This window comes from Acomys russatus, chromosome 25 (genome assembly GCF_903995435.1).
Source record: "Acomys russatus chromosome 25, mAcoRus1.1, whole genome shotgun sequence".
Taxonomy (NCBI): domain Eukaryota; kingdom Metazoa; phylum Chordata; class Mammalia; order Rodentia; family Muridae; genus Acomys; species Acomys russatus.
The window spans coordinates 52906373-52927896 of record NC_067161.1 but is presented as its reverse complement, the minus strand read 5'-3'; the positions used below and the strand labels follow the sequence as shown (position 1 = coordinate 52927896).

At 51.7% G+C, this 21524-nt stretch overlaps 1 protein-coding gene across 2 annotated transcripts in view; it reads left to right on the top strand.

Annotated features, from left to right (window-relative positions):
- The window catches only part of Spns2 (SPNS lysolipid transporter 2, sphingosine-1-phosphate), a 36670-nt gene extending 15741 nt beyond the window's left edge, over positions 1–20929 (top strand). The window contains exons 3-13 of one of the 2 annotated variants that reach the window (XR_007833109.1): positions 10614–10750; positions 14995–15146; positions 15352–15418; positions 16283–16425; positions 16711–16863; positions 16947–17136; positions 17262–17327; positions 19502–19600; positions 19683–19846; positions 20225–20385; positions 20828–20929. Coding sequence is in view for 1 of the 2 variants with exons in the window: in XM_051168224.1 (XP_051024181.1) it covers positions 10614–10750; positions 14995–15146; positions 15352–15418; positions 16283–16425; positions 16711–16863; positions 16947–17136; positions 17262–17327; positions 19502–19600; positions 19683–19846; positions 20339–20381 (1214 nt within the window). In the remaining variant the exon portion in view is untranslated. The remainder of the gene's footprint in view (positions 1–10613; positions 10751–14994; positions 15147–15351; positions 15419–16282; positions 16426–16710; positions 16864–16946; positions 17137–17261; positions 17328–19501; positions 19601–19682; positions 19847–20224; positions 20386–20827) is intronic. The other variant, XM_051168224.1, reaches the window with a different exon arrangement.
- The last annotated feature ends 595 nt before the right edge of the window (positions 20930–21524 follow it).

Here is a 21524-nt window from a genome sequence, read left to right as displayed (position 1 = left end):
GTAGGTATTAGACAACAGATAACATGGGTTGGGGCCAATGCCCACCAAGGAAGCCCTTCCTTTGGGTTTGAAGGCATCATTGGTACCCAGTGTCTTAACCTAGTTGTTAAAAAGAGCCAGCGATCTGGGTGATGCCAGCTGAACCTCAGCGGCCTGTCTCTGTCATTGCCCCTCCCTTCACTCCTTCACTCTGATCCACTTAGGAATCACCTTTTGAATGACAAGCGATGCCACCGCCTGTCAGCTTCTGAGGAATGTGAGGTCCTGAGTCCTATCTAGGCTCAGCCTGAGGGTCCCTGACTCACCTCTCCAAGGGCCATCAGAGGCAGGACCTAAGGTCTTGTGGGCTATGGCAAATGCAGCAGAGGATGTAGAGAAAAATCATAGTGCAGCTGTCCCAACCTGCCAGTTTTCCTTCAGGAGGTAGAGACCATGTCTCCCTTATCCTTGCCCTACCTTTCAGGGCCCCCATAGGATCTGTACTCTTGGCCCCCTGTCCTCCCCGCTGGCTTTGGCTATACTACCATGACCTAAGCGGCTCCTGAAGGCCTGCTGGAGACTCGATCCAGTATGGGATCTCAGGATGTCTGATCCTGTCTGGGCTCCAACCTTGTTGTGTGAGTCCAGCCTGTCTCTGGGCCCTTGGTCCTGGAGTTCATCTGGCTATGAGTGCTAGACAGGCTGGTGTGTGGGAGAGCTCTGATTTGCATTCCAGCCCATGAACCCTTCTCCAGCCTGGCTGTTCTGGGAGGGTGGAGATGGAGGGAATCTGCCTTGGAACCTGCCTGACCTGTCTAGGTGGCATTCCATATGCACAATGGCCCCTAGAGCTCACAGAATGACATGGCGCACAGTGCACAGCCCAGGCACCTCAGCGAGTGCTCAGACCCTTGTCCCTTGGCAAAAATCCTGGGTAGGGTCTTATAGCTTGGAAAGAGAACTATTTATTGGCTCTAAACCCCAAACTTAAGTGGGAGCAAAGCTGTGTAGTCTCACGTCCCCTCATAGCAGTCAGGACCCTACTCTAGCAGCTGTAGCTTCTGCCCAAGCTATGAGCCCAGGACCTTCTAACCCCTTCCTGGTGTCTCTTGTTAGGATGCCGTGCAGGCCCCTGTGCACAGTGACCACCCAGAGGTCCTGGTCAATGGTGATAAGAGAAGAGTAGACCCTGGCTCTACCCCACATGGTTCCTGAGTTTTCTGGAACCTAGGAATGAGTGTTGTCCCTCTGGTCCTAGCCTTGCTGGTGATCTGGAGGGAGGCTGCACCCCAGCTTCCTTCATCAACTACCTTGAGTGTGGTCAGTCCTACCTGGCCTCTCAGGGACAAGGAGGGAATATCAGCCCCAGAAGCATGTGGGAGGTCAAGCCCTGTTTTCTTCATCAGAACCTCCCAAGCTGGATTCTTGCTTCATGAGAGGGCACATGGTGCCTACTGACCTCCGGGGACCTGGCTGGAAGTAGACAGCTCCCCCACAAGTATGGTCTCCTTTGATTCTTCCAGAACCCTAAGGCTCCCTTTGCCAAGTTTACTTGCTGGTGAAGGAGGTGGTCCAAGGGAGGGGAGCAACTTGCTGAGGTCTTGCTGCAAAAGGACTCTGTCTACGCAGGCTCCTGCCCATGTGGCTTATAGAGTCTGAATGTCTGGCATCACAGTGTCCCTACAGTGGGTACCTCTGGGCTCAGATGAGAATTGCCAGTCTTCTCAGAGTCTTGTGAGTCCTTGCTCCATGGTCTTGACCTGCTGTTTACTGTAACACAACTGGGATGGCTCCCTGTAGTGTCCTCACCCTCTTGGCCATTGGAGCTAAGAAGCTGGACAAGCTCAACCAGGATGTGACTCAGTGGATACCAGAACAAGGCACCTAATTGGCCTGTGCCCCAGGCAGTTGTCTCTTCCTTGAGCCTGATAAGGTCAGAGCTGGTGGAGGGCGCCAGCTAGGTGTTGCTGCTTGCCCGGATCAAAGGGCCAGGGCTGAGAACAGCACCAGCTTATTTGTGGGCTCCAGGGGTTTTGGGGATTGGAGATAGAGGGTTTGGCTTGGTTCTGCCCTTTCAGTTACCCCCTGGGAAGCTGTCCATTGTTAGCATCCCCTTGCACAGCCCTGCTCAGCTTGGCCTCTGTGGCAGCCCACAGTAGAACTCTACCCATTGGGGGACCCCCATAGCCCACAATGAAAGGGGTAGCAGCTAATCAACCTGATGCTTGGCATGCCCTGGCCTGGGTGTTAATTATGCTTAGACCCTGCTGGCAAGCAGATCCCCTCTGTCAATGGGAGTAGAAAATACCATTCAGATACCTCTCAGGTGTAGGGCACGTGGGAGGCTGAGTGTATAGCAGAATGTGCACCTAGCTGTTGCGGGTGGCAGGTGGGAAAGGCAGAGGGAACATTTCAGTGGGGCTTTTTCATTCATAGGAAGGGACATCTGGTCAGTTTGTCAGTAGATAGATGTCAGGGCCCCACCCCCACCCCCACCGACCTTGCTCTCTAAGCTTGAAAAAATATGAAGAGAAAACCTGTTTAAATTACATAGCTGCACTTGAAAGCTAAAGCTAACAGGGAATTCCCAGGTGCTGGAAGCAAAGAGCTGAAGCCAAAAGCTGGACTGGGAGATGGAGCTGAAGTCATGTGTCTCAGAGCACTGAGGGCAGTTGTATGTACTGGGCACTTGGCAGTGTTCTTAATGACATTTTCACAGAATTTCAAACGTATGGAAAAGTAGGCTAACACATCAGGCATCCCCGTACGCCAGTTCTATAGTTAGACCAATGCATTGTTGGTCATCTTCCAGGCTGGGAGCTTTTTTACCCAAAGCTGGGGCCAATGCTGGCTTGGGTTCCCAAGGCCACGAGGCTGACTCAGTTTCCCTCCAGAACTCAGGGACACTCTCTGATCCCAAGCTTGTCCAGGCTGGCAGGCAGCTCAGATGGTAGAGTGCCTGCCTCCAGCTTTCTGCAGAGACCCTGGTGCCAGTCTCAGTGCCCTAGAACTGCTGCTCATGCCATCTGTTTCCAGGGACCCCAGCGAAAGTCAATCCAAGTGGCTCTTTAGGGAAGCCTTCATGATCCAGAGCCGGCATGGACACAGGTGACAGTTCTCCCTGAAGACAAGCCCACATTCAAAATGAATAGTGCACATAGCAAGACAGATCATATGATGTAATGGTAGAGCACTTGCCTCACAGGGGCAAGGCCTCGGGTTCCATTCTCAGCACCAGGGGAAAAAACAGAGGCCACAGGCAACTCATCTTTGTGGGAGGCAGGCACATGGTTCTGGAAACAGCCTGAAGAACTATAGAGAGTAGTTTTGTTTTTAGTGGCTTTTAAAAATAGGTATAACTAGCCAAGTATGGCAGCGCACACCTGAACTCCCAAATATTTAAGAGATTGAGGCAGGTGAATTACTGTGAGTTTTGGGCTAGCCTGGGCTACAGAACACATTCCAGGATAGCCTGAGCTAGAGTGAGACCCTGTCTCAAAAAAGCCCTGGAAATGCTTAGTTTGCAAAGCTCAAAGGAAGTTATGATATAGATCATATATGTGCTAATATATATTAGCAAAAAATGAAAAGAGAAGAGGAAGATGTTTAAAATACCTGAAACTAATAGAAGTTAAAAAAAAAAAACTAAGTACAAAATAAGGTGAATGTTAGATGACTTAATGAGTAAATTAGACCCAGTTGAAGAGAAAATAAACAAATTAGAAGATGAACCTGAGGGAATCAGTGTCCGTGTAACACAGAGAAGGCACAGTAAGTGTGATGGCTGTTTGTGATGCTACCTGGTCTTTGTGACCTGTGGCTGGTCAGCCACGAGCCTTCCCTACAGGAGAATGGAGGAAGAGGAGGCAGAAGAATCAGTAGGGCATTCCTGTGAAGGGGTTAAAGGCTGCCTAAGGTTCCTACTGGGTCCTTGTCTTGGAGGAATAGAGAAAGCTTGGGAGCAGGGCAGGTCCGTGTAGTTGTTTCATCAGCATGTTCACTCTGTTGCCCAGTGCAGGAATGGATAGCAGAGGAGGTTGGAGGGTTTGTGGGGCCACAGGAAGTGCCAGGATAGGGTACGGATGGAGGAAGAGCTGGCTCAGAGTGAAACCAGACAGTGTCTTCAGGCCTTGCTCCTCACCCATCTTGATCATGTTCTGCTTCAGCAGACTTAGGGTCCACAGGCAAAGCTGGGCAGCCCCATAGCCACCCACCTATGGCCGGAGAGGCCAGCAGAGGCTTTCTGTCTAAAGTAGAGTGTGAGGAGAGCTGTTTTTCCTGCAGGAGGGTTGAGTGTTGAGGGACCCCAGGCACCACAGTGAGGCTATGTGTGTCCTGTGTCTTCCCCATCGCCTAGGGTGGCCTGGGTTGGGCCTGGATGGCAGAGGCTGCCCACGTCTGTCTGAGCATCCTCCCTGCCCACAGGATGTGGAGTGTGATGTGTCTTCTCGAAATAGCAGCCAGCTGGAATCTGGACTTGGGAAACATAGCCCTGGTTTAGCGAGGCCAAGGAGGGGCAGGTGGTAGGCTCCATGGCCAAAGTGGCTCGCTAGCAACCACCTTGCCATCTCCTACTCTGATGCCACTTTCTGGGGTGAGACAGGTGACCCTTCCTGTGTGGTGAGAGTGGCATCTCCTACCATGGATAGGGCTACATCTGTGATTGCCTGTAACATGCAGGGCCCCTGTGAGACTTTGCTCCCACCTTTGGGATGTTGTAAGCACATTGAGCCCTGTGTCAGCCACAGGAGGTACATGACACCTCAGGAGTGTCATCCAACATGTAAGTGCTCCATCACTGAGCTATGTCCTAAGCAATTTTCATTTTACTTTGAAGGCAAGGTCTTTGCTATGTAACCCAGGCTGGCCTGGAACCTGCTTTGTAGCTCAAATTGGTCTCAGACTTGCAATCTCCTGCTTCAGTCTCTTAAATTCTAAGATTACATATGTGCATCATCCATGTTCTAGATACCTGGCACTAGCACAACACACACACACACACACACACACACACACACACACACACACACACACACACACACACACACACACCCTGCCCAGGCTCCCTTCCATCTTTTTCTGATGGCCTTGAGCCAGCTCTGTGAAGGAGAGTGAGGCTGAGCCGAACTCCTCCCATCAGCAGTAGCCAGGGTACCCTGCCCCCTCTGCCTGGCTCCTTGCCCTACTGCTCCATTGTCCTAGACCTGTGGGCTCAGCAAGCGTGAGCTGAGTGAGGTGTTCCCCACACCCTGGCCACAGGATGTCCTCTTGTATGCGGGAACTGCCGGGAAAGCCACTCTGCCTACATTGAGGTGGGGGGCGGGGCAGCAGTCTGGTCTGAAAGCTCTCCTCCCACAAAGACCATGGGGCCGGGGTGGACAGCGCAGGAAGCTTCTCGCCCTCACTGGTCTTTATTTCCAGCACAGCTGCCTGCTGGCTTTGTAAGCCTCTCAGTGCCCATTGTTCCAGGGGCCATAGTCCACTGTCCTTTGCCTGGGCTGTTCCTCCTGTCCCTATCCTGACAGTGTGCATTGCCTGCCTCTGCTGGCCAGCAATGTTCCTGAGGGCTGGGAGGAGCCTGAGGGATGACCGACACATTCCTGACCCTGGATTCCTTTGTTCTTAAGGGAAAAGCTCTGAGGTGAGGAGAGCTAGCTATGTCATCCTTGGTATATTCTTCTACCCTTTTGGGCCTTGGTGGTCCCAGCTGTAATGTGGGTAAAGAAAAACAAGGCTCAAGTTTTCTGATACAGTGGAGGAGGAGAAGGTATGGCAAAAATGGTGGCAGGTGGAAACAGGTGCAGTGCTGTTTACAGGAGCCTACCCTGTAAGCCCTGCCCACCGCATGAGCAAAAATCCATGAGTGGGAGAGCCAGAAGGCTGCCCTATTGAAGACAGTGCAGTGTGGCCAAGGCCTGGGTGCCTGATTCAGGTTCCTTCAATGACCCAAGGGGGGGGGGGGGGCTTTTCCAAGTGCTCCTCTTCATAAGGGTGGGATAGGGACATGCTGTGGATCAGAATGCAAGCCCGGTCCTGATGTGTAGGGCCCTGTCTCCCTCAGTGGTCCTCTCATACCACAGCCTAACCCATCTCCTGCTGTTCCCAGCACACCCTGAACATTCTCTGACCTCTGGGCCATATGTGGGGACCATCTCCTTCCCAGTCTAGCACCAAGTGATGTGATTTAGAGCAGGAACTTTAGAGTCAGCTAAACTAAGGTTTAATTCTGGCTCAGACATGCAGTTGCCAGGTTGTCTCCTCTGTAGGATGAAGCTAAGAGCAGGAATTGACTGAGATAATGAGCGCATATGCCAAGAGTGTGTCTGGGGCCTGGTCTGTAATAAGTGATGCATCAATGACAACTGTAGGTGTTATTAACAATAAGCATCAGAAACAAAACAAAACAAAACAAAAAAATAAGCATCATGCCACATTAACCATCACACAGTATGACTAGAAGACTTGAAAAATGTATATGTATACATGCACACATATGGATGTAGTGTAGTCCTTATTGTGAACTCCTAGGCATGTTTCATTGCCCACTTTGACATCAGCAGGGTTTGGTCCTCCTTACTGGTACCGAGGCTTTAAGGACATCGAACTGTGCAATTCATGGATGAGCCTCCATGTTGGCTAGACAACCTGTTCTGATTTTCTCTGTCCACTCCCCACCCAGCTCAGACAGGCATACAGAAGGCAGTTGTTCCTCTTCCCCTAAACATGTGTGTAAGCCCATTGCTGCGACTAAGCTTTTCCTTGTCTACATCCTGATCTGAGCTACAGGCAGATCTTGGGAGGTGCGGCCGGCGCACAAGAAAGCATTCTTTCTGTAGATGTAAGGAAATAATACTGGCCCTGGCTAACGTAAACAAGAGCCTTGTTGACCCAGGCTGCACCTCCATGGCAGGGCGTGAAGCACCTTCCCCCGCAATGCCTCATCCAGTGCTCAAGCCACCCAGAGCAGCAGCTATTTTTATCTTCATTTTACAGATGAGGAAGTTGGCGTGGAGAGCTGGCTCAGGCTGGCTCATGAGAGTTGATTGTTAAATTTTTAGGAATTGTGTGAGCTGCTTGTTAGACACAGCCATTGTTCAGGACTAAATTATATAAACTTACAACTGAGTGATTTGTATTAAAAGAAGCTGATAAGTACTCACAGCTCATCACTTCCTAATTACTTTGCTACACTGGGCTATTATCAGTGTGCTTAAGGTAAACTCCTTTTATCCGAATGGTGGAAACTCCCGGGACTGGACAAGGTACTGAACTCTGAGCCTCACATTTCTTTGGTAGCTTGGCCTCAGCTGGGTGAGGGTGTTTACACTGTGGAGATACACAGTGGAGATACACAATCCCGGGGCATCCTGGAGCCCCTCCTCTGCCCCGTTTTTAGAGAACCTGTTGTTACACATTTACCAGCACACCAATGAAGCTGAGACACAGATATTGTGACCTGGCAAAGGATCCTAGCTAAGAAGGCCAGAGCCAGGCTTGAACCCCAGGTAGGGTGTCTCTAAGGCACATGATCTGATCGTGCCCAAAGCCTAAAACACAGACCTGAGTTACTAGGTCCCCAACCTGTGTTTTCAAGTCAAGCAGAGAGAAGGACCCTTCATGCCCACTTTGCCCTGCTCACCGCATCCCTCCTCTCTTGTTTGCTCCTCCCTCCTAAATAGTGTCTCCCCAGGGGCTGCTAAGCACACAAGAGCCCAGCAGGCAGAGGTCAGTGTTGTCTGGCCATCTGCCGGCTGGCAGTGGGACTGCCTTCCATGGGACAGAGGGGGCTGCCTCTCTGTGTGGTTGGCCTCTACCCTGCCTTACCTGTGCCTCTTTATCTCACCGGGTACACCAAACCCCACCCATCGCCAACACTGGCATTCTCTCTAAGTCCCTGAAGACTCTGCCCTGCTCTTGTCCCAGCAGAACAAAACCAGGTCATTAGTTCTTTGTCCAGCATCCCCTGTCTTGCCCAGGGAGGATCCCACCCCATCTGGCCTCTCAACCGTGTCCTCCACCCCTCCCCCTCCATCCTTCTGCTGCAGACACTCTGGCCTCTTTCCTGCCCCTCAAACATGTTAAGTGCACTCCTCCCCCCCCAATACTTCTGTGAATATTTCCTTGCCTCCTGCAGCTCTTTGCTGAGGTGAAACTTCTCAGACTCTTTTAAAAACTGTATGATCTGCGTTCTCTTTTGTACATCTATTTTATATAAAAATTTATTGTAATGTTCCTCATACCCTGAGGTAACACTAGAGTCTGGCTATATGCAACAGTGAAAGATGTTCTCAGGGGATCCAGACAGGAATGGCCAATGCAGCATCCGTATCTCAGTCACAAGGGATGATTTGTTTTTGCCAGATATTTTTTTAAGATTCATTTATTTATCATACATAAATGTGTTCTGTTTTCATGCACACCAGAAGAGGGAATCAAATCCCATTGCAGATAGTTGTGAGCCACCATGTGGTTGCTTGGAATTGAACTCAGGTCCTCTGGAAGAACAGCAAGTACTCTTAACTGCTGAGCCATCTCTTCAGCCCCTTTGCCAAATTTCTTTTTTATTTATTTATTTGTTTATCTATTTATTATTTGTTTGTTTGTTTGTTTGTTTATTATTATACTTTATTCATATTGCAGCCTGGTTGTTATCCCCTCACTTGTATCTTAATTCCACTGTGGCTATAGGATCTTCCCTGAGAGCTTGGTTTCTGGGTTTTAGCACATCTTTCTGTTTCTTTGCAAAGCTTCACGCCCTTCCTCCATCTGCTCAGTGGCTGCTTCTTGCCACCCCTTTCCCCAGACCCTGCTCCTACATACACATTTCTCTAATCCCTTGTACCTGTCCTTTGATCCTGCTAGCATGCCTCACTATCTTATACAGACTGTTAATGATTACTGGCTATTGTGGTATTTATGTGTTTTTCTTTCTTAGACTATTAGTCCAGGCAGGGAGAAATCTTGTGTTCAGAATCCCAAACACCTAATGTTAGTATGTTGTAGATGCCCAGCTTTAGTTACTAGTTGGCTTCTGTGAAGAAACACCATAGCCAAGGCAACTTATCAAAGTGCGGTGGTTTGATGAGGATGGCCCTCACAGGCTCACAGATCTGAGTGCTTGGTTCCCAGCTAGCTGGCTGTGTAGGAGGGATTAGGAGATGTGGCCTTGTTGGAGGAGGTGTACCATGGGGATGAGCCTTGAGGTTTCAAAGGCCGACACCATCCCAGTTAGCTTGCTTCTCTGCCTCCAGTTTTTGGATAAGACGTGAGCTTTCAGCTACTGCTCCAGTACCATGCCTGCCTGCTACCGCCACACTCCCCATGATGGTCCTGGACCTCACCCTCCAACACTGTTAAGGAAGTCCCCAATTAAATGCTCTCTTTTGCCTTTGTTATAGTGTCTCTTCACAGCAATAGGATAGTAACTAAGACGTGCCCCTCCCTCTAGTTGCTGAATGAATAAGATACATGCATGCATGAATGAATAAGTGAATGGCAGGCTTTATATTGTTCAGGGTAGCCTCTGCAGCCTGCTGGGAGTGAGGGTAGCAGAGTGACCTGCAGATCGTCCAGGCTAAGTTTGCCCTGATTTGCTGAGTGACCTTAGGTAGCTAGATCTCTGATCTGTCTGAATCTCTCTTTCTCTTTCATATTTGTAAAGATTTTAAATCTTATGTGTATGAATGTTTCCCTGCATGTATGAGCACTGCACGTGTGCTTGGCGACTACAGAAGTCAGAAGAGGACATCAGATCTCCTGCAATAGGAGTGACATATAATTGTGAGCTACCACGTGGGTGCTGGGATTTGAACCTGAGTCCTCTATAAGAGCAACAATTGTTCTTAACCTCTGAGCCATCTCTCCAGCCCTTCTCTCAAGTGTAATACAGAGAGTAGCGCAGGCCAGGCATGGTGGTACACACTTTTAATCCCAGCAGTCGGGAGGCAGAGGCAGGAGGAACTCTGTGAGTTTGAGGCCAGCCTCACTTACATAGCATGTTCCAGGACAGCCAGGGCTACATAGTGATACCTGTCTCGCAACACTGTGGGCTGGGGATATAGCTTTTTGGTAGAGTGCTCGCCTAGTGTACATGAGGCCCTGGGGTTGATCCCCAGCAACACATAAACTAGGTATGGTGGTGCACACCTCTAAACTTAGAACTTGAGAAATAGAGGGTGGTAAGAGCCAAGGTTCAAAGTCATCCTTGGCTACATAGCTAAGTTAAGCCCAGCTGGGGCTACAGGAAACCTTGTCTCAAAAAGCAAGCATGCAAAACAAACGGCAAAGCAGACAAAGAATCCGTTTCCACTGGGACATTTATTGGTAAGTCATCTTCTACCCAAGTCTTGCCTTCATCTATAGGTGGGACACTCCTGGAGGTGGTGTGGTAGGCCTGAGGCTAGCACTCTGTTTGATAGAGTGTTCCGTGGCTCAGAGGATATGGAATAAGCTGGGGGTAATAGAAGAAATGAAGTCCCCAAATCCTTTAGTCCCATGCATACGCCCTGCCTGCTCTGTGTGTCAGGCACTGAAATTGTCCTCCCAAGACTGCTGCCTCTGTCTGGATCCAGGCTGAGCTATGTGTCCTAGCCAGGACCAGTGCACCCTCCAGCTCTTCTCTCTTCTTTCCACAGTGTTCATCTGCAGCTTCATGGTGGCTGCCCCCATCTTTGGCTACCTGGGTGATCGCTTCAATAGGAAGGTGATCCTTAGCTGCGGCATCTTCTTCTGGTCGGCCGTCACCTTCTCTAGCTCTTTCATCCCTCAACAGGTGAGGTCCCCCATGGTGCTCCTGTTACCTCCCACCACCACCCTACCCCCCACTCCCACCCACCCTCACATCCAATGTGCAGGTCCCTCAGGGAGTGCTGGTCTGTGCTTCTGTAGACTGGGGACTGCTCCTGAGTTTCAACCCCAAGGCAAAGCCATGAGTGGGTATCTTTGGGTTCAATTATAAACCAGCCCCACAGACAAGGCCTTCTCTTTGCTGACCTGGACTAAGAGGCTTGCAGCCCTGCATGGCAGCTTGACTCTCTGAGCAGCCTGTAGTTTGGCAGGATACCAGGAACAGCGAATAAGTCTGCCCTAGGAATAAAGGCCTGGCTTCCAATCCTGGCCCCTCTCAGCTCTCTTGATGTACAAACTTAAGCTAGTCTCTGACTCTCTGTTTCTGGCTCATTTTGCTCTTTGATGACCAGTCAACTCCTTGAATCCAAGTCCCAAAGAGGCAATCATCAACTCATCATTGAAGTATTTTCAAAAATACTGTTGGTTTTCACAGTCCTGGGCTGAATATCCCAATGTTGTTGGCCGCTCAGCTTTGTGACCTGGAGAGATGTATTTCACCTCTCTAAGCCTCAGTTTCCTCATTGTTAAAATGGGAATAATCCTAATAAGGCCGGCCCTCTGTGAGAAGTAATTGAGTTGATGAGTAACCAGCCATGGAGCATGGCCAGCACTCAGAAAATTCTCTTTTCTCGTCATTCTTTCCAAGAAAGCCTGTGTAGTCTCATGAGAGCAGTAAGCTTCTCATGGCTAGGAGAATCCAGCCATGTGACAGTGTCTGTGGAGAGCCAACATCTGTTCTCAAGAACTTTCTGTCCATCCTTGTCCTTGAGAAACAGGACTGAAGCTGGTGTGGTGGCGCACACCTTTAATCCCAACACTTGGGAGGCAGAGGCAGGTGGATTGTTGTGAGTTCGAGGCCATCTTGGTCTACAAAAGAGTCCAGGGCAGCCAAGGCTAATGCAGAGAAACCTTGTCTCAGAAAACCAAAACACAAAAACAAAAACAAAACAAACAAACAAAAACGCCAGGAGCTTCAGGGTTCCAGGAGGCTTCCTGGAAGGAGGTGACCCATGAACCTAGCAGACATGACTGGGAAGCCAGGACTTACAGTGATGATGGCGCAGGCAGGAAGCCAGACCCAAAGATGCAGGGGTGTTGTGTTGACAGAAGGAGAAGGGTGTCACAGCTGGACAGGAAGGCAGAGACCAGGTCAAGGAGGGCCCTGAATGCCAGGCCTGAGCCCTTGCAGACTCCAAAGGACAAGGAGTAGCCAGATGCTCAGAAGTGGACCAGACGGGTCTGCAGAGCTTCAGGGAGGTGCCAGTTCCAGGCCTAGTGCATCGTGGAGACTTCAGAGCCGTCTGAGCCTTGGCCTGCCCCCGGCTGATAATGATCTAGGCCTTGATGCCCTCTGTGTAGGGGAGAAGACATAAGCAGAGGCAAAGAGAGAGACAGATTCAATTGCTTTATAAACTCATTGTGATCACTGCAAGACCACTGGGGCTTTTGGGGGACATTGGCAAAGTGATTTTAAAGTTAATTTGGCACAGGAAATGCTTCAAGCAGCCAAGAACAATGAAAAATAACAAGGAATGGGTTTGCCCTATCAGTTGTCAAAGCAATGGCCATTTTGGCTAAAGCAGCCAAGGGCCAGACTAAGTAAAGATCCATGAAGCAAGGCCCTGGGGAGTGGGGAGCCAGTGCTGGCTGAGGGCACATCTCTCACCAGTGGCTCCAGGGAAAAGGGATGACCCCTCATGACTGAAAAATCAATTATGGTACTATGTCAGCCATGATGCAGAAGAAACTTCAAATGGGGAAGTGAAAGCCAAAGCAAGACTGAGAAGCCTAAACTATAAACCAACAACAACAACAAAAAAGACAATAGCTGGTAGGAAAATAAGCAAAGGGTTGTCAAGGCATTCCAGAACATTCCCAGTGGCCAATGAATGGAGGAAGAGATAGTTCAGCCTCTGCAGCAATCAAAGAAATGCAAAGCAAAACAACAATGAGATAACAGTTCACAGGGGCCGGATCGGCAACAACTAAGAAGGCTGACAATACCAAGTGTTAGTACAGCTGTGGGGAAGCCCAGACACCTAGCTGCTGGTGGGAGTGTAAATTTGTGGAGCCTCTTTGGAGATCAGAATGGCAAGATACTGTAAATTCCTGCTGTGTCCCTGCATGGCCCAGCTTCTGTCTGGAGGAACACAGCCAAGAAAAACTCCAGAGTGTGGACAAACAAGTGTAAGGATTCTCCTAGGGGAGAAAAAGATGGAACGATAGCTCAGTGGTTAGAGGTAGTTACTGCTCTTCCAAGCAAACCCAACTTTGGTTCGCAGCTCCCCGTACAGGGTGGCTCTCAGCCACCTATGATTCCAGTATCAGGAAATCTAGCTTCCTCTCCTGGCTTCTGGCACTGTTCGTGTATGCGCTCGCGCCATACATAAACACACTTGCATACACATAATTAAAAGCAAATGTTTTTAAAAAAATAAAAGAAAAAAAGAGCAGCTGGACAGATGGCTCAGTAGATAAGAGCTCTTGCTGTGCAAGCATGAGGTCCTGAGTTGGATCCCCAGCAGCCTGTGTAGGAGCCAAGTGTTGTGGTGTGCTCCTATAACCCTGGGACTGGGAAGAGTGGGGACAACTGACTTCTGCGGGCTCACTGACCAACCAGTCTAGTGAAACTGGTAGGCTCAAGATTCGATGAGATGCCTTATTTCAAAAAAATATATAATGGAGACCATTGACTCCTGGCCTCTATGTATACCTGCAAACACTCATGCACACACTCCTCATGTGCACACACACAAAGGAAAGAAGAAATGACTCAGATGACCACCACTGGCCCTGTGTAGACACCCTAAGTGTACTCATAGTGAGTGGCTAGTAGAAAAATGAACTGGCGTCAGTCATCATGCCATGCATATATCTCAAAAAAATATGGAAGCATGTTGTGGGATTAAAAAAAAAAAGTGGAGCAGCCTCCTTTTCATCCATTTGTTGGAAGCACAGAGGGAACAGGAAGTGCTGTTTCTTGGCACTTACCTGCGCAGGATTGGGCAGACAGCATCAAGCTGGCAGCCCCGTGTGGGGTGGGGACAGAGTTGCCTTAGCATGCTAGAGTGTTGAGAAAGATTGATGGCTCTCCAAATTGTTTCAAACATGAAAGAGAATAAGATGTTTCTGTACTTTGAGGCTGGAGAAGGCTTTCTTGAACAAGGCATGGAGGGGGGAAAAAAAATCAAGATTTGACAGTATCAAATTAGATATCAGGAAGCCCATGAATGGTGCAATCGGGTAAACAGAGGAAATCGAAGGCTGAGAACAATGGAGGCACAGAGAACAATGGAGGCACAGATGACAAAAGATCTAGTCCTGTGATTTAGAAAAAGCAAATATAAATCTATACGAAAAAGGCAAGACAACCCAATAGAAAAATAGGCAAATGCTGTGGGCAGTTGGTCTGCAGGGAAAGGAATGTCAGGACCCAGGGAGAGTGAGATGAGGCCAATGCAGAGGGTCAGCAGTCTCCACCAGAGACAGCCAGGGTCCGGAGAGGTGGCAGGAGATGGCTGGAGAGAGACAACAGGGAAAGCAGGGGAGAAATGGATGTGGGCAATGCTGGACAGATGGGTAGTAAGGGTGGGACAGGTAAACCATGGCCAGCCTGGGTTCTCAGGCCCTGGGCAGCTGTGGGCCAGAGGAGGGCCAGTCCATATCAAAGGAGTTGGGCCACTGGCAGCTGACATGGCCACACCCTTCCCCCCATTGCTAGACTTTGATGTGTACAATCGAAGAGGGGCTTTGAGCCTAGTAGGCGACAGTGCCCACTCCCCATGCACACTCTGGGTACTCAGTGAGGTCAGGTTTGGTCCAGCCTCCCTGCTTGGGGGAGGGGCACAGAGGAAAGGTGACTTTTGAATCCTGAAGTGAGGCCAGAGATGCAAAGATGCCCCCAAGTGAACAGTAGTCCCCCAGTGCTTCTAGGGACCCAGGGCCCTGTCTTCTCCCAACCTGGGAATGACCAATCCCAGTCACATCCATCATTTTGAGTGGTACCCAGGGCGCTGTATGGGCTGTGGCTATGCCACTGTCCAGGCTAGACCTGGGTTCCATCTCTTCCCTGGCTCTTGGACCTTGTCAGGACTGGAGTGAAATGGGATAGGGATGAGCAAGCCTAGGAATTGTGGGTCCTCCAACATCCTCTGTCCTCCTCCACAGTACTTCTGGTTGCTGGTCCTGTCCCGAGGGCTAGTAGGTATTGGTGAAGCCAGCTACTCCACCATAGCACCCACCATCATCGGCGACTTGTTTACCAAGAACACGCGCACACTTATGCTGTCAGTCTTCTATTTTGCCATCCCACTGGGCAGGTAAGTGTGGAGTGCCACAATCAGTGGGAAGAGTGCCAAGGTCCCCTAGACTTCACCAACCCCACTTTAAGCAGACAGGGAACCAGGCTGCCGCTGTAGAGGACTCTTGGACCTGTTCTTCCACAGGCTGGGTGGGTGGGAGGAAAGCAAGAACTTCCCACTCAGCCTAGCTGCTCTGTCTGACATGTGTCTGTCTTGTTTGTAGCGGCCTGGGCTACATCACGGGTTCCAGCGTAAAGCAGGCAGCTGGAGACTGGCATTGGGCCCTGCGGGTAAGGTCTAGGGTCTAACCCCAAGCCCCCCCCCCCCCATTTAGCTCCTTACTCCAGGTCTTGCTCCCAGAGGCCAGGCTTTGACTGTCCCCCTACACTATCGTGGGCTCTGAGGTCTTGTCTCTCTCATCAGTTCAGGCTGAGGTTTCAAAGCAGTCAGACAGTCCTGTAACCCACAGGGCCTCAGTCCAGAGTGGGAACCCTACCTCCAACCCGGGAGTGGAGAGGATGAGGACTCTCTCACCGTGCCAGGAAATTCCAGGTCCACAGCGCAGCTTCCTGCTTCCAGCCCTGGCTCTGTTCTAGGGAGAGGTTGGGACAGGACCTCTGTGTGGGGGCCCTTAGGGTCTGGAGCCACTTCCTGTTCTGTTGGAGGGTTGGGGCAAGTCACCAAGGCCCCAGGACAGTGCAATCGGAGGAAACAGAGATCCCCTGTCTCTCAGAGGACCGGAAGCTTAAGACAAAGTGTTTTTTCCTCAAAAGCAGGAAGGAAGCAGCCACCGTGGAATTTTATGATGGGGAGGAAGGGTGAGCCATAGGGTGGGGATGGGGTGCATGTAGAAGAACTCCCCAGCCCACAACGCCCCGGCTGGGGGAAACAAGCTGGCGTTTGGTTCTGTGTAGAGAGAAGCTTGCGGACTTCATTTTTTTTCCCCCCGAGACAAGGTTTCTCTGTGTAGCCTTGGCTGTCCTGTACTCAGTTTGTAGACCAGGCTGACCTCGAACTCACAGATATTCGCCTGCTTCTACCTCCTTGAGTGTTGGGATTACAGGCATGTGCCGCTGTTCTTAATCCTGAGCCCTCCTGTGGAGGATATACATGGTCAATTTGGCATTCAAATTTCATATTTCCCATCCTACCAGGTGTCCCCTGTCCTGGGCATGATCACAGGGACGCTCATTCTCATCCTGGTCCCAGCCACTAAGAGAGGCCATGCTGATCAACTCGGAGGGCAGCTCAAAGCACGGACCTCGTGGCTCCGAGACATGAAGGCCCTGATCCGCAAGTGAGTGCTGCTGTGCAGGTGTGGTAGGGGGAGGCCTGGCTGACAGTGTGGGCCCACCCACACTCAACTGCCATCTCCACTGCCTGTGGTGCCGAATGACATTTTGGCCTGAGAGTGTATTGTTCCTGCACCCTGGACCCTCCCCTGGGCCTGTGAAAGCACATTTCTTTCTGGGGGAGGCGGCAGGTGGCTGGCTGTGGGGGAACAGGCTGCCTCCTGGGCTCTGGTGTAAGTAAGGGCTGGCTGCTGCTCCAGCTCAGTTTCCCTCCCTGGATTCTCCCCCAGCCGCAGTTACGTCTTCTCCTCCCTGGCCACATCCGCTGTGTCCTTCGCCACAGGGGCCCTGGGCATGTGGATTCCCCTCTATCTGCACCGCGCTCAAGTTGTACAAAAGACAGCAGAGACTTGCAACAGCCCGCCCTGTGGAGCCAAAGACAGGTAAAGCCTGGACCTGAGGGACTGGATGCCACTGTCTCAACCATGCCTTACCCAAATCACACTCTACTGTCTTGTTCCCACAGCCTCATCTTTGGGGCCATCACCTGCTTTACCGGCTTTCTGGGGGTAGTCACAGGCGCGGGAGCCACTCGCTGGTGCCGCCTGCGGACTCAGCGCGCTGACCCACTAGTGTGTGCCGTGGGCATGCTGGGATCTGCCATCTTCATCTGCCTCATCTTTGTGGCTGCCAAAACCAGCATTGTGGGCGCTTATGTGAGTCCACAGGAGGTTGGGCTAGGGGTGCATGCAGTCTTACTTGCTGGACCCTCTGTTCTTGTAGGGATGGGCCTATGTCCCTGCCCTTTGTCCCTCATGGTTGCTTTCTCCTCTGTGAACAGATCTGCATCTTTGTTGGGGAGACACTACTGTTTTCCAACTGGGCCATCACTGCGGACATCCTCATGGTGAGCCAGGAAGGCCACAGTCACCTTGTGCTGACTGATTCAGGCTTCTAAACTTCATTGGGGTAGCTTAGGAGGTTGGGTGAAGAGTAAGTAGTGCTTGTTGGTGGGAGAGGGGAACACAGAGTCAGGGAGGGGACCAGAGATATATGAGGTTCAGATCTGGGAAGGGAGGGCCTGGAAATGGAATTGAGCAGGTAGATGTGGGGGTGCAGAGGCAGGGTTGTCTCCAGTTTCAGGTTTATGGCTAGGAGGCTGGTGGTGCCAGGCTGGCACTGAAATGGTGCTGCCTGCCAGCACTCCTCCCCCAGGAGTTGAGTGTCCTGGCATTCTGCTTTGCCAGCTCAGGCCGAGTCCCAGGCTGGGTCCCAGGCATGCCTGCTGGGTGCCTACGGCTGGCTGGACAGACAGAGGCTGTCTTTACAGGGCCAACAATGGCCTCTAGACCAGCAGGCCAGGGACAAAGGGCTGTCTGAGCGGCCTGCTTGGGCCTGTGTTCCTGGGTGGGGACAGGAGGAACAGGGGATGGGCTGTGGGCCTAGTGACTTGTAGCTCTGAGTGAAGCGGGGGTGGGGGTGGCAGGAGTGAGTGTGACTCCTGCTCTTGGTCAGGGTGGAGTGGGGGGACCTCTAGATCCGGGTCAGAAGACTCCAGAGGACTGGAGATAGAGTAGTAGGTGGTGAGGCAGGGGAATAAATACCCTCTGCCCACTTAGGGGCTGCTGCCCAGGCCAGGAGGCCAGAGTTTAGGGGTCTTGGTATTCCCTGCATTCCAGGAAGCCTGCCTTACTCCACTCTATGCTTTCCCACATACCTGTGTCCCTCACTAGTGCCTCTGTTTCCCACCCATTATACACTCACTGTAGAGGTGGTAGGCCAAGTGCCTCCACAAGGGCAGGGATGGGTCACTACATAACCTCTAAGTGAAGAGGGTGGCAAGACCGAATCAAGTGGCTTTGGTGCTGGGCAGCATGCCTTCCCCTGGTAACACCCCCACCCCTAGAGTCCCCGAGAGCTGTTGGCAGGGTCTGGGTCCCAGGGAAATCATGTCCCAGTTTCATTAAGTGTCCCAGCTAAGTGACTAATTAGTGGTGGAAATGGGGCCATGCAATATCCTTGGATCCAGATGACCCCGTGTCTTCTCACCACCAACAGGGTACTCTGAGAGTGCTGGCTGCTCACAGTGTGCACAGTGACAGGTGTCGTGGACAGTGAGAGTAGCTAGAGCTTAGGGCTGGGGAGCACCTGGTATTGTGTTTGTGTCTTGGTCTCTCCCCTCTGTCTTAAAGTGGGGGCAGGGCCTGCTCTGTTTAGTTTAGATGACCTGGGCCCAGTGGTTCTTAGCCTCCAGTGTCGGGGCGCTTGATTTCAAGTATAGGCTCTTTCGGGGTAGGAGTCTAGTTCACATCTTCTCCATCTCAGCCAGCCTCGGCCTTGCTAAGTCCTCATGGGAGGAACCGAGATAGGTGTTTAGCTTATAGAAAGGGAGGGCAGGAAGCCGAGAGGCTAGACTCCTACGTCCAGAGCTGCACAACTCCACGTGTGACCCCTCAGAAATGAAGGTTCTCTCCAGGAACACAGCAAGCTGAGGCCAGCCTGGGTTAAGCAGGACGGCCCTATCTTTAAAAAATGAAAGAAAGAAAGGAAGAGTCTTTTAGCTCAGCTCCTCCATGCTCCAAGAGTTCTGGCCTGAAAACCTGTGCCAACTGATAACCAAATCGTGCTCCATGGTTGAATGTGATGGGGAGAGAGGTCCAGGGCCTGTCAGAGCCATCAGGGGATGTGGACTGAAGCTATGTGCTGTTGGGTGCTGCAAGGCTCCACATAGGAGAGACAGATGGAGAAGAGGCCCCATGGAGCTGACAAAAACAGCTAAGCCCACGTGGTGAACAGGGAAGTACAGGGCTGGCTGGGAGTGGTGAAGATACCAGAACAGGAAACTGAGGCTGTGGTGGCTTCAGAAGTGTCATAGCACAGCCAGGCGTGGTGTTGCACACCTTTAAACCCAGCACCCAGGAGGCAGAGGCAGGCGGATCACTGTGAGTTCGAGGCCAGCCTGGTCTACAAAGTGAGTCCAGGATAGCCAAAGAGACCCTCTCTCGAAAACAAAAGACAAAACAAAAAAAGAAGTGTCATAGCCACAGGGATGAGCCTACTGACCTGCCCTTTCTCCTGCAGTATGTTGTCATCCCCACTCGACGAGCCACTGCTGTGGCCTTGCAGAGCTTCACCTCCCATCTGCTGGGGGACGCTGGAAGCCCCTACCTCATTGGCTTTGTGAGTGGCTGAGGGCGAGGCTTCCCTGGGGTGGGACAAGGAAGATAGTCTCGTTCTGACACTTGTACCCTAATCTCCACAGATCTCAGACCTAATCCGCCAGAGTACCAAGGACTCCCCGCTCTGGGAGTTTCTGAGCCTGGGCTATGCCCTCATGCTGTGCCCTTTTGTTGTGGTCCTGGGTGGCATGTTCTTCCTTGCCACTGCTCTCTTCTTCCTCAGCGATCGTGCCAAGGCTGAGCAGCAGTGAGTAGGGTGGGGTGGGTATGCTGTGAAGCAGGGACTGTGACAGCTTTTACCGTAGGGTGGGGGAAGACAGTGGGTTACTTTACCCCTATGGCAAGGTGACCTTCTGGAGGCAGAGACCAGCTCTATAACACTTGTCTCCAAGTCTTCCCATGCCTCAGGCCAGCCCACAGTGGCCCAGGCTGGCAGATGCCAGGCTCTTTTGTGCTAACTCTAAATATGGGTTTTCCTCTGGAGTTAACAGGGTTTTAGAGCTGGGAGAACCATCCCCTTCTCTCACTTTCTGACTTCTTTCTTCTCTTTTCTCTATTCCTTTCTCTCTCTCTCCTCTCCTCTCCCTACCCCTGGGCTTTCCCACCTCCCCCTGGGGCTGACGAGGTCTCTGCCCAGCGCCTCCGGTCTACCGGCCCCAGTGATGCGATGTGCCAGAGCCGTGCCTGGGCCCAGTCCCCGCTGATGTGCCACCCTGACCCCCGCCCGTCTCTCCCTCAGGGTGAACCAGCTGGTGATGCCGCCTGCATCCGTGAAAGTCTGAAGTGGTGAGTGCAGTCCAGGAAGCCCCTGTGGGAGGGGTGTGAAGGAACAGGGAACAAAACACCTTCCAAGCCATCTCCTGCTTAAGCATATCCCCTCTGCCCTGGGTCTGCCCTCTTCCTTCTGAAATGTTTACAGGGAATCTGTGAATTTGTGGGAGCTGTCTTCTTCCAGTAAATCAGTTCCCTCCCTTCCCTAGAAGGGCTGTGACCATAGGTCAGCCCTGGAACTTGCCAGGAACTGCAGTCCTCTTAAATCTTCTAGATGTGTCAGGGTGCAAGTCCTACCCTGACCTTCCTAATGGCCTAGCCCTTAGAGGCTAAAGCTTCCTGGTAATGTAAAACCAGGGTCAGAGCCCCAAGCCCACAGCAGTGGCGCAACCGCGACGGAAGCCAGCTTTGGAACAATTCCCAAAGATTCCCCTCTGACCTGACACCCTTCCCACAGGTGCCGCTGGGACAGCAATGAACTGCAGTTTAGATTAGGAGAGATCCTCCAGCATCCTGGGCCTGCAGGGCTGCCCCAAAGTTTCCTGTGTGACTTGCAGCTGGGTACCCACCCTCACTGGCCCAGGGCTGAGTGGCCCTATCTACAAGAAGCTGCATCCTCCTCCGTTAACCTGGAGGACTGTGTGTGCTGGAGCCACTCAGTTGGACACAACTACAGCCCAGGTTGGAGGCTAAAGGGCCAAGAGAGAAGCCAGCCTGCAATGGGTATTTGGGGAGAGCCTAGCCTGCCCTTAGCCCATGTGACCTCGAGGGAACCTCTGTCCTCCCTCAGTGCAACGAAGGAGCAGGAGCTTCCTCCATTGTGTGCCATGCAAGGCACCCTCCACGGCTTTGAAGAAACAGGTCCTGGGCCGTACGAAGATATGGCCCAGGTCCCAGGACCTCAGTACCAGTTCTGAGGTCCCCCAAAGGCTCTGATCCATGGGGCCACTTTCCCACTCTTAGGCTCTGACCTTGGGGACATCAAATTCAGCCTGGCAAATGGAGCTGGGTGCTCCCTGGCTGGGACAGTCATCAGGGAGGAAATTGTGTTTAGCTGGTTCTTCCCGGGTGGGACCACCCCCTTCAGAGGAAGCTGCAGCACTAGGGGTGAAAGCCCTGGCAGGTAGGCAGCTTTTTCTGCCCACACCAGGGGC